This window comes from Dermochelys coriacea, chromosome 3 (assembly GCF_009764565.3).
Source record: "Dermochelys coriacea isolate rDerCor1 chromosome 3, rDerCor1.pri.v4, whole genome shotgun sequence".
Taxonomy (NCBI): domain Eukaryota; kingdom Metazoa; phylum Chordata; order Testudines; family Dermochelyidae; genus Dermochelys; species Dermochelys coriacea.
The window spans coordinates 31,688,943-31,702,174 of NC_050070.1; the positions used below are offsets into that span (position 1 = coordinate 31,688,943).

Sequence of the window (13,232 nt, forward strand, 5' to 3'; positions counted from 1 at the left end):
AAAGGCTGACCCGCCACAGGGTCCCTCACCAGGGACATGGTTATTCCCTAAGGGTACGTCTTCACTACCCTTCGGATCGGCGCATAGTGATCGATCTATCGGGGATCGATTTATTGTGTCTCATCTAGACACGGTAAATCAATCCCTGAATCGACACCTGTACTCCACCTTGGCAGAAGGAGTAAGCAGAGTCGATGGGGAAGCCACTGAGGTCAACTTGCCGCCGTGAGGACGGCCAGGTAAGTCGAACTAAGATACTTCAACTTCAGCTACGTGAATAGCATAGCTGAAGTTGTGTATTTAGTTCGAAAACCCCACCCCCCACCCAAGTGTAGCCCAGGCCTTAGAGGGGGTGTTCTAAGGACACAACAGACAGAAAGATGGAGGCTACTCTCAAAATGACTTTGCGGACTCCTCCACCACCGTCCGAGTGTCCTGGCAGTTCCCTGCTTTGCAGGAGCATCTCTTTCCTAGCTGGAAGATCTCAAAACACTTAAAGGAAGAGATCACCCTGACTTTGGTTCAATTTTAAAGAAAGTCTCCCTAGCAACAGCTTTTGTAACTAATGCCTCAATAGATGCAATGAAGTTCTCAGTCCGAGCCACGGCTTTCAGTGTATCTAGATGCCACCTAGGGCTCTGTGCCTGGAAGGTGGACACTCACTCTAGGCAGGTTCTGTGTGTGGCCAAGTTGACAGACTCCCTCATTTTTGGAGAAAGGCTGAAGAAGGTGGTGGCTGACAGTGTGGCAAAATCTCAACCTGCCCCACTAAGTTCAGAGAGTACATTAATCAGCTTTCAGACACATGCACTCCTTTCGCTCTTTGTAACAGTGAAGGGACAACCACACCTGTACCACCAAGGAGACAACAGGTTCTCAAAGGGAAAAAAAGTAGAATTGAGATTCAGGGGGAAGCCCAGAGGGACCTTGGCCCCTCACCCATCCGACCTACTTTATGACCAAGATTGTGTAGGCCTCCGTCCAGAACTGAAGCTAGGGGACAGAATTTCACATTTCCTAGAGGAATGGCTCATCAACCACAGAAAAATGAGTGAGGAAGAGTGAGCCAGGGATATTCCCTCAAGCTGTGGGCTCCAGTCCAATGGTTCTTCATCCAATCACCTAAATCCAACAATGCAGTAAAACACAATCTGATCTAGAATGAAATGTCTCATCTTCTGGATATGGCAGTGTTAAAGGGGGTTTCCCAAAATAAATGTTCTTCAGGTTCTACTTGGGACATAGAGACCCACCGTTGCCAACATATACCACTCTCTATAAGGAACTCCCATCTCAGACCTGACAAACTCACTACAACTATTATATCATTTCCATGGTATTTATCTATGAAAAGTAGCATGTCAGATCTCTCCTAAAAGCTTGTAACTTATCAATTCTCATAATCATTGCAAAATTTGTGCAAGTGTAATATTTAAGGAATAATGTAACTATATTGAAAATTATACCTTATGGTCTTGGAATAAAAGTTAGTCACCAGGAATCATATATCTCAGTGCTGGCCCATTCAAATATGAGGGAGTTTTCACCTCTCCCTGATCAGCCAGTGATGAACTACAAGGTTTAATTGTCTACCCTTACTGCATCTCAGAATACTCAATGGAAAACTGTCAAAGACAACTTCAAACAATCAACCACTTGGAAGTAAAAAGGAACATTATAAACAGTCAAGGGATCTCCCTGTCTGTGAATAAAGACTGTATATTCAGCTAATCATGTCTCCTCCAGGTGCATGGCTTACTCATCAATGCCAAGAAAAGTTCCCTGGTTCCGTCCACCAGAATAAAACACCTAGCGGCAGAAATAGCTACCTTGATAGCAAGAATCTACCCATCATTAGAAAGGTTTCAGGAAATCCAGGAATTATCTTCCTCCAGAGCCACAGGAGACCCACCATAGAATTATATTGCCAACTGCTAGGACTCCAGGTCTCGTGCATAGGGATCACTTCCTGGGCACAGTCACAGTTCAGACATCTTTTCAAGCCTTTATACTAAGGCTCTGGAACAAATGAAGGATCAAGTACAGGTACCGACACAGGTTTTCAACACCTTACACTGGTGGTGAGTCCAAAACGATATGTCCATCTGCTGTCCAGATCCTTCAGTCCTCACAACAGATGCCAGCCTGGAGGGCTTGGGAGCTCACCTAGAGACCCAACATCCTAGGGCCTTGGAAACCAGAAGGAAAAGGCTCATAGATTAAATCTCCTAGAACTGAGAGTGGTCAAGCTAGCTCTGCAAAGGTTCCAGCTCACCCTAAGGGGGCCCAGGTCCTGGTTCAGTCAGATACCGTGACAACAGACACATAACTAAAGGGGGAACTAGAATCCTTTCTTAGGTAAATTCCTCCTTCCACACTTTAAGAGCTCATACTTCCTTTGTTTTGTCCAAAACCACAACACCCAACTGAAAAGGCCTGGCACTCCTTATATGTTAGAAGACCATTGAAAAAAATCTCTCTTAAGCATATAGAATTTACAAGAAGATCAGGCTCCCTTTTCATGTCCTTCCACTCAAAGTGCTAGGGACTCAGAGCTTCCAAATCCTCCATCATTAGGTTGATTAGACTCTGTATTGTGGAAGCCTACAAATCATCAGAGGTTCCCATCCTGGAACAGATCAAGGAGCAGGCTACAAAACCCTTAGTGGCCTCTTAGGCAGAAGAAATTGTTACTTACAGTAACTCTAGTTCTTTGAGATGTTGTGCAGACGTGTATTCCACTTCACTGTGCATGCGCCCAGGGTACTGGAGTCAGAGAATTTTACTTAGCAATACCTGCAGGGGTCGCGTTCATACCTTGTGGTCAAAGCCCGTTCCCTGGCTACATGAGGCGGTGCCTGTCCTGACGCTGCCCTCCACCCCTGAATTCCTTTGTACTGAATATCCAGAGACTAAACTCCAGTGCAGAAGGGACAGAGGGTGGTTTTGTGGAATACATGTCAGCATCACCTCTCAAAAAACTACAGTTACAATAAGTAAGAGTTTCTTCTTCGAGTCGATGCAGACACATATTCCACATGTGACTCACAGGAGGTGGGGCTCAGAGTCTATTAGACAAGGATTGCAGGACCACTTTCCCAAAGTTTGTATCTCTTTCCCATAATTCCTGCCACCAAGAGATAAATCCAAAATTTTTAAAGCTGCTATATTACCTCCTTCAGGCAAGAAGCTGCTTAAGGCTTTCTGCAAACAAATACTTTGCTTCCACAGACTCCCCTATTACATCCACTTAACAGGCTTATGCATGCAAAGCACCCTAAAATTTTGCATACTGGTCGGGGACACAACCTCATCTCTATTAATGTTTACATTTGACATTATATAATAACTATTACAATAATGCAAAGGGACAATTACTGTTTGACCTTTCAGGGAATGGATGCCTGTGGAAGAGAGCAAAAATAAATTACAGAACTACCTACTAATAAACTCACCCAACACACAGTTCAGGCAATATATGTTTGGGGAATGGGAGTTAGACCAAAAGGAACTATCCTTATACTTGAACACAATACCAATATAGTTAACATTTGAAATGTATAATTTAATATATATAATGCCATGCTCACTGTTAATCTCAAACTATGAAAGCAGCCTAAAGGTTCAAATTTGGACCAAAAAAAAGTCGAGGTTTGATACAAACCATCTCATAAGACCAAAGGACATGTTTCCAAAAACTTGTGTTTCCACGGAATTTTACACAATTTGATCTTTGTGGGTTTTTAAAACAAAACAAACAAACAAAATTCCCTTTTCATGTTTGCAACCCAACATTAGCACCTAAAAGTGAAATAGACTTGTCTACTTCCATTATCAGAGCTTCAGGAAATGCAAAAAGTAAACATGACAAATGAAAGTAAATTAGAGGTATTTTCCTTCATTTTTAATGCTCTAAATTAAATGTTATTAGTAACCTAAGTAAGTGAACTTTTAAAGAAATTTACATATGACTGTTAAATTGACAGTGGTCTTTTAAAAATATAAGATATAACAAACTGCATTCAAAGCCCCCCACGTCATTGCATCATTTCCCACACTCTTCCCCCACTGGACAGACAGGAGCAATAATTCAAGAGGGAATTATAAAAACAACCAGAGTGTCAACTTACCTAACCTTGACGTAATCTGAAAGAAGCCACCTGTAAATAGCTTTTGTAGCATGAGTCATAAATGTTCTTCCTTTAAAACTGGTCTTCTGCAGAAACCATGGTAAAGCCCCACAGTGATCCAAATGAAAACTTAAAATAGACAAATGAATACAGTTAATACATTAATATCACATAATACAAATCACAGAACCATAGAAATGTAGGTTTGAGAGAGACCTTGGGAGGTCATCAAGTCCAGCCCCCTACACTGAGGCAGGACCAAGTAAAGCTAGATCATCCCTGAGAGTCATTTGTCTAACCTGTTCTTAAAAGCCTCCAATAATGGGCATTCAACAACCTTCCTTGGAAGCCTATCCCAGAATTTAACAACCCATACAGTTAGAATTTTTTCCCTACTATCTAACCTAACTCTCCCTGATGCAGATTAAACCGCTTACTTTTTGTCCTACCTTCATAGGCATGGAGAACAATTGATCACACTTCTTTCTATAACAGCACTTAATATATTCAAAGACTATTATCAGATTCTCCCCTCCCGCAGTCTTCTTTTCTCAAGACTACAGATGTCTGTTTTTTTAAAATCTTTCCTCATAGCTCAGGTTTGCTAAATTTTTTATCATTTTTGTTGCTCTCCACTGGATTCTTTCCAGTTTGTCTACATCTTTCCTAAAGTATGATGCCATGAATTGGACACAGTGCTCCAGCTGAGGCCTCACCAGTGCCTAGTACAGCAGGACAATTACCTTCCATTTCTAACATGCAACACTCCTTGTTAAATATACCCAATGAATAATATTAGTCTTTTTCACACTTGAATCACTCCTGTTAAATTTCTGATCCCCTGTAATCCCCAAGATCCTTTTCAGCAGTACTACTGCCTAGCCAGTTATTCCCAATTTGGGATTTTGCATTTGATTTTACTTTCCTAAGTGTAATACTTTGCACTTGTCTTTATTGAATTTCCATCTTGTTGCTTTCAGACCAATCCTCCATTTTGTCAAGGTCGTTTTCAATTCTAAACCTGCCCTCCAGAGTGCTTGTGACCCCTCCCAGCTTGGTGTCATCTGCAAATTTTATAAGCATACTCTCCAATTCATTATCCAAGTCATGAGATATTGACTAGTACTGGACCCAGGACTGACCCCTGCAGGACCCCATTAGATGCAACATCTCAGTTTGACAGTGAACCATTGATAGCTACTCTGAGTAGGATTTCAACCGTCTTTTTTAAATGCCAAACCATTCACTAATTTACCACATTAATGCTATGTTACAAAAAATCAGGAAATTAGGTTTTCATCAGCAATGTTAACTGGGCTAAATTATGCATTCTGTATATTCCAAGATATTAAGATTGATATATTAAAATGGAATAGAGAAAAGTTAACTTTTGCATTTTAATATCTGCATTTCTTGATGAAATTTTACTATAGAACCTTACAATTACAGGGTTTTTGCATCTAAAGAAAAAGGACTGATAATTTGATGTAAGAGAATGAACATCTCAAACACAAACACAATGGACGACAGAATAAAGCTAATAGCAGTAGCCCCAAAGTTGGCACATGGGCCACCACAGATTAGAAGTGAACCACTAAAATATGTTTTTAGTAGCATACTAGATAACAAATTGGTCACTCCTACTAATGATGCTAATTTTAAAACAGTGGTTTTGAGATAAAGGTGCAACAAGTGCATCTTAATTACATAAAGTATCTGAGTGAATGCCTCTGTAACCCCTTTATCAGCATTTCTCAAACTCTGGTCTGTGGGGCATTGGTGGTCCATGGAGAGCTAACTGGTCACACAGCGCTGGCTCTCCTTGTTTCCAGCTGCTAAGTCATATTATAAGCCCAATCCAAGACCCATTTAAGTCAACAGGTGCCTTCTCAACTCCTGATCCAATACCCATTAAAGACAGCTACAAATACAATAAATACTTTCCTAATATTTCTTTTCAACATAAACAACTGCTGAAGTTGACATTATGCATCCGATGAAGTGGGCTGTAACCCACGAAAGCTTATGCTCTAATAAATTTGTTAGTCTCTAAGGTGCCACAAGTACTCCTGTTCTTTTTTTATGTGATTTATGTGATCACAAAAGGGAGGGGAGGGTGGCCACGAGGTCACAATGGACATGAAGGATAGCCATGACATTAAGAAATAGTTTTGTAGCCTATAGGTATTTGCTAGGTGAGCCACAGGTATAAATTAAGGCAATAAACCAATAACCTGCAAGACAATAATTTAGCTAAACCAATTAAGGCATAAGGCCCAAAAGGCCTTAGCATAAGTAGCTAACCAAGAGTAATCTTAGATCATAAGATGGAATGCTGTAATGACTAAACTGCTGACAGGTAATCACAAGATGCTAGTTTATACCAGCTTGGAATATTTTTTAGTTGGGGACATCAGCAGATGTCTGATCACAAGAATGCCATGGTAACTAATTGACATATGCTAACAAGCTTGATGTAAAAGGATTAATAACCTATGAAAGAAGGGCACCCCAATATCAGTAGGGAGAGGAACTACAAATAAGGAAAAGGGACTGAAACCCCTATTGAACATGCATTAAGCATAGTGGTCTCAATATAACATATTATAAAAGCTTAGAGACTAACAAATTTATTTGAGCATAAGCTTTCGTGAGCTACAGCTCACTTCATCGGATGCATTCAGTGGAAAATACTCATACAGATACAGACAGACATCATCTTCCTTTCCAAATGCAAACAGACGGACATCATACCAAAAGGACTGAAGGTAAAAAATCCATTATAATCTACATACCACACAGACTATGCTGACAGCTTATGCCACACACTCTCAAAGAAACTGCGGAACCACCTGTTCAAGGTATTTTCCACTGAATGCATCCGATGAAGTGAGCTGTAGCTCACGAAAGCTTATGCTCAAATAAATTTGTTAGTCTCTAAGGTGCCACAAGTACTCCTTTTCTTTTTGCGAATACAGACTAACACGGCTGCTACTCTGAAACCTGTCATTATAACAGCTGTATCCTGGCCTGTGTACCTGGGGAGATGTCAGGATGACAACCACTGACAATGGTGAGGGGAAAGATGAGAAAGATAACTAACACTTCAGGTTGTTTGCAAAAGATGGTGTAAGCCTATGGATGCTCAGCTCATTTTGTATTATCTCTAACTGCTTTGCTGGGTTGGAGTGTTTGTGAAATTGCTAACTGTATTAATAAAACTATTATAAATATAGTGTGATTTCCTAAGTGAGAGTATTGCAACTGTGCATGTCAAGGCTCCCAACTGAACACTAATTCTGATAATACTGAGCCTGATTTTGGGACAAGAACCAGCCAAATTTCAGACTGCTAATTGGGGAAACTAAATCAGTAATATAATCAATATGCAATCAACATATTATGCAACAGTTCACACTACAAAAATATTGGGAACTACTGTCCTTTCATCACACCAATAGTATCTGGATGACATCTGCTCCCAACCCTTCTTAAAAGTTGAAAGTCAACACTGCTTAAAGTTGGAAGTCAACACTGCTTAGAGCAAGAATTCAAAGCAAGCATTAATTCTTGTTCTAAATGCAACTTACTGACTGATTAAGAGAAGATCAATCTCAGCAGGATCTATCAAGTCAATGTAAGGAAGGGCATCCATTCCTTCTAGGCCAGGGTGAATTCCACAATCAAGCTGAAAAGTGATGAAAAACAATTAAAACTCCTACTAAAAACCTATAAAAAACCACACACAAATTTATGGCACAGTTACAAGTGAGTGGAAAAAATTCATTTTGCTTATTCACAGTTTTTGACACATTGTGATATATTAGACTCCAAGCTAGCCTCTACGGTATCTGTATAGGTGACTTATCTTCAGTGGAAAACTGAATGCCTTTTGAAAGCCTATTTTTCAGACATGAGCCTTTGCATGTGCAATTTTGTACCTACACGAGCCTCCAGCCACACTTTTCCAACAGTAACAGTTGAGAGCATAGGTAAACAGCCTTTCATGTGTGGATTCTATCACCTGAGCACACAGGCATTAATGCTGGAAAAGCAAACAGAGCATCTGTGCATACACACACAACTGTGTGAACAAAATAATGGTTAGGCTCAGACACCACTGAAAACTAGATTGTGAGCATATCACCTACGCTTATACATAGATAGATACCTGAATTTTCTCTTAGGATTTTTTACACATCTTTTGTTACTAAATTAAAATCTCATATAATATCACATCCTCTAGGTAACGTTGCTCTTGGGAACCAGAGACTTTGCCTGTTTAGGGAAAGACAGTCATTGATACCAGACTTTTGTGAGGAACCTGGATTTAACACACAATAGCTTTTTACAACAGATCCTGGTAATTCAGGTGTATACAAATAATTACCATTATTTTTCTTCCTTTAAACTCCAGAATAATGCATGATCTTCCTACTTCTTGTCCAGCACCTCTGTGAAAGGAAATCCATGATAAAGTTAGCAAAAACAAAAAACCACCCATGCTATCTAAATACAGTTAACTACAACTCTGTTTTAAGTGCATTTAGATGCCTGTTTGCAGAACTCACCATTCTGCTGTTTAACAATCCAACTGTAGAATGATAGGCCAATCACTATTTAAACTGAACAGTGACATTTCATTGAATGAAACTGAGATCCTGTCCATGACTAAAGCACAGAAGACATAAATTTGGGAAAGGACTACTATCTTTTCTCTAGGATGGCAAGTGAATGCTTGTTGCAGACATGGGCTAAAGCAATCTAAATGCTTAAAAGCAAACTGACCCCTGAAATATTTTGATAACTTGAGGGTGCTTTCTATTTACAATACAACAACTGTTTCGTAGGCTGAATGAACTTAAGGTATCAGATACTATTAGCCCAGCACAGAATTATTTCAGAGTTAACAGGAAATGCCCGCAAGTTATTATGCTGATTTTTTTTATTAGACACAAAATTTTCAGTGAAAGGAGAAAAAACACAAAAAGCAAAACCAATTGTCAAACTACCCTAAGGTACATTGTTTTAAAATAATTAAGCTCTTTTTGCTTTTCCTTTTACCATCTCTTTTCCTCACTGCCATTCAGTTTCTTCCCTACAGATAAGTAAATGCTTGTCCTCAGTAACTGCAATAGGTTTTTATGTTAGGGAAGGAAAGACAGGATTCCCCTAACATAAAAAAGCCAATGAACACTCATATGCATGGCTATTATTATAGAAACACGAGTCTCAGTAATCTGTACAAAAGAAAGGGAGTAAAAATCAGAGGAAGGAGGAAAATGAATCCAGGAATTTATGTTTTAAAGCCACTCTCCCTTTCAATGGAGTATCAGCCCTCATCTCCTTGCTTTTGGTGTGCTATTCTTCCCCAAACTCCCCCTTCAGATTCACATGTATAGGGAGATTTTCTGTTTCTGTCAGAAAAGTGAAGAATGGAGGTCGTATATTTGTTGACGACAAGCAACTTGAAAATTCTCAATAGGAAGCCAACCCAAAGATAAGAATTACAATAGCCCAAACAGATTCATGTTTTACATATTCACAGCAAGGAAAATAAGAAAGAACTTGTGCAATTATGCAAATACCAGTACTCTGATTATCTAATGGTGATCAGTCAAAGGTTTTCATACTGTACGGGGAAGAAATAACCATTCAGTCATTGTACAAATCTCACACCCAAAACAAAATCTTGGCTTTAATATAGAGGTATCTGGCTAAAAATTAGTGGTCTGTGATATCCAGGCCATACTAGATGATCTCCTCTGGCCTTAAACTCTATGAAACAACATAGTGTAGTGAACTGCATAATTTGGGGGGAATTAAACATTAAGTATCCACAGCTATACAGCCTCCCTGCATTCTGATGGGCTGAGACATTTTTATTTCAGTATAATCTGTACTAATATATCAGCCCTTGACACAGGCTTACTCTAGTAAAAAGCAATTTAAAATTTTGAAATGCTTTGTGGCGATAGGTGCCTTTGAAAATTCCAAGATAAAGGGCTCTGTGTGTTATTAATACTTCCCCTTTTCCTGCACAGCTACGACTTTACTTCCCTAAGGATGTGCAATGCTTTCATCTGTGACAAAAAAGGACTGAGCTGAGAACATTTGTTTTGAAAGCTAACTCATTTCCAAAATATTTTGTTCACCACACTGGCAAACACACATGCTTTAATAATTCATATGCTTTGTTCTGATAAATGAGTAAATACAGTTTGGGTCATTTAGCAGTGACCTAACTTATCTACTCTCAAGTTCATCTTTGCAATTTGGTGGCATAGGTCAAGCCTCCAGAGCATAAAAATTGATAGATGCCAAGTAAGAAGAAAGAAACTGATAAAGAAAGATGTTAGCATCAAGCTTCTCAGAGGGTGATGCAACAGAGAGCACAGCTCCTTATGCTTCACTAAATTCAGTACAATCAGGTGACGACAGTACCATGTACGGGTAGGGAACCTATCCCTCTGCTCCTTCTCTACCGTTACCTCAGCCCCAACTCCCTTGCTATGAAATGCCATTTAAGTCACAGTATTTTGAAGCTTTCAGCATTCAATGCTAAGAGACAGAATAAAAGTTTTGAATTATTTATCTAACATTTTTTCTGTTTCTTCATTTATTACTAAAGAAACTAAAATGTCAATATTAATGTAGTCATTACAAAGGGGGAGCCTAAACAAAGTATACACTGGTTTCCTGATGTATCTAAAGTCATCCAGTTACACCACCGTAGAAATCACTTATCCAAAGGCAAGATTAAAGGGATCAGATGTTTATATGGATAACAGGAATACCCAATTTTGGAAGGGAGATCAAACTTCAGACTTCAGGGTTTCACCTCTTTCGAAGTGATCAGGGAGAGACCTAAAGTGGGGAGCAGATTATCCCAGCTCTATCTGCTGTACAGTTCTTACGCCTTCCTCTGATTGGCCTGGTACTGGCCACTGTCAGAGACAGGACACTGGACTCTATGAACGTTGGGTCTGTTCCAGTACAGTAATTCTTATGACAGGTTTCAGATTCTTATGATTCTAGGAGAGCGGTGTCACTGCTTTTCTTTTTTTCAGCTTAGGTTAGGTTAATGTATGTGTACAATGCATTTTGCACAGAATATTTCTTGCATGATTGAGGGAGATTTGCTTTTAACTGCTCAGTAGCCTCACCAGCTGCTTCAAATCCTTTGGTAGTTTCAGAAATTACCAGTCAAAATAATTTTTTTTTAAATAAACTCATTACCCCTAGAACTCTATTCCCACATGACTGGTTTTGGATTCTTCTAAAGAAACTACCTTTTCTTTTTCTCATATGCCTTAGCATAATGTTTGCTGAAAGTCTGAGTTTTACTTCTTTCTTTTACCAATAATTAGCAGCTACCTGTATCTTCTGTCCTCTGAAATAAACAAAGTACCTTTTAACGAGTGCGACAGAACAAAAGGGAGAGGGAAAGTGAAGTCATGTAATGTCTCTTAGTACCCGAGGGTTGTAATGGGAGCTCAGTGTGAATCCCTGGCTCTGTGTTGAAACTCCAAGGGTGCCAACTGTGATTGTGTTTTGTGTGATGTGGATACCTATTCACTGGCAATTTTAGACTGAAATCACCAAACCTATTTCACACAAGCAAAGAAACAGCCATCAGATGGTAGCAGCTTTTGTTAAAGTTAAAAAGTTTGCAAACAAATGTACAGTCCTTTCAACCAGTTCACTTCCATTTAGGTCTTGTCTACACCAGTGGCTCTCAATCTTTCCAGACTACAGTACCCCATTCAGGAGTCTGATTTGTCTTACATACCCCCATGTTTCACCTCACTTAAAAACTACTTGCTTACAAAATCAGACATAAAAATACAAAAGTGTCACTGCACACTATTATTGAAAAATTGTTTACGTTCCCACTTTTTCCATATAATTATAAAATAAATCAATTGGAATATAAATATTGTACTTACATTTCAGTTTATAGTATATAGAGCAGTATAAACAAGTCATTGTCTGTTTGTATGAAATTTTAGTTTATACTGACTTTGCTACTGTTTTTTATGTAGCTTGTTGTAAAACTAGGCAAATATCTAGATGAGTTGATGTACCAATTAAAAGACGTCTGACCCCGGGTTGAGAACCCCTCATCTACACTACAGAGTTTTGTCAACGCAAGTTCCGCCGACATACAGCCACCGCTGTATTTAAACCACTGTTGCATGTCCACACTATGCTCATTGTGTTGGTGGAGTGCATCCACAGTAGCAGCTCTTGCATCGACAGAAAACAGAGCACTGTGGGTAGCTATTCCACTGTGCAACTGGCCGGAGGGTGCTTTGGGAAGGATTTGCATGGGGGCAGGTACAGCATCACATGATAAGGGGTTTCTCAATCCAGTCGTTCCATGGCTATCCTACCAGATTGCCAGCTGCTTTTCAACTGCCCTGGTAACCTGCAACCCAGCCATCTCTGTCAGAAAGTACAGATCCTTCATTATGAACACAAGGCTATAAGAGGAGCCCAATGGGGATGCTATTTTGCTGAGGGATGCTTTGAAGGAGTATATTAACACTGAGCTACAGTAATGTGTGTTGCTGTAGTGTGTTGAGCCTCGCATTGTTTGTTTGTACCATGCTATGAACTTTGTAATGACTGCTGTGTGTGCCTGAAAAGTAACACATTTTAAATCACTTATTAAAGTAGTACTTGGTAAGATGACCGAAATGACATTGCTGAACACTAACACAAGCCCACAGAAGGTTGAGGGGCGGGGGGGAAGAGTGTGAGAGAGTGACAGACAGTCAGACAGAGTGTGTGTTAGGGGAATGTGTCAGAGAGTGCATAGGGAGGAGTGTGCATAAGGGAGAGAGACAGACTGTGTTGGGGAGAGTGACTGTCTGCTGACTCTAAGGCTATGTCAACACAACGCACCTTTTAGTGACACAGCTGTGCCGCTACAGCTGTGCCGCTAAAATGCATGCAGTGTAGCTGCAGTTTGTTGGCAGGAGAGAGCTCTCCCACCGACAAAAAAGTTTCACCCCCAACAAGCGGCGGTAGCTTTGTTGGCAGTAGAGCTCTCCTGGGACAAAACACTGTTCACACCAGAGCTTTTTGTTGTCAAAA

At 39.9% G+C, this 13,232-nt stretch overlaps 1 protein-coding gene across 1 annotated transcript in view; it reads right to left on the bottom strand.

Annotated features, from left to right (window-relative positions):
• Window positions 1-13,232, bottom strand: part of CPSF3 (cleavage and polyadenylation specific factor 3) — a 57,902-nt gene that overhangs the window by 41,083 nt on the left and 3,587 nt on the right. The window contains exons 2-4 of the mRNA XM_038397778.1: window positions 8,521-8,584; window positions 7,721-7,818; window positions 4,131-4,259 (exon numbers count right to left, since the gene is read on the bottom strand). Of these exons, the coding sequence (XP_038253706.1) occupies window positions 4,131-4,259; window positions 7,721-7,818; window positions 8,521-8,584 (291 nt within the window). The remainder of the gene's footprint in view (window positions 1-4,130; window positions 4,260-7,720; window positions 7,819-8,520; window positions 8,585-13,232) is intronic.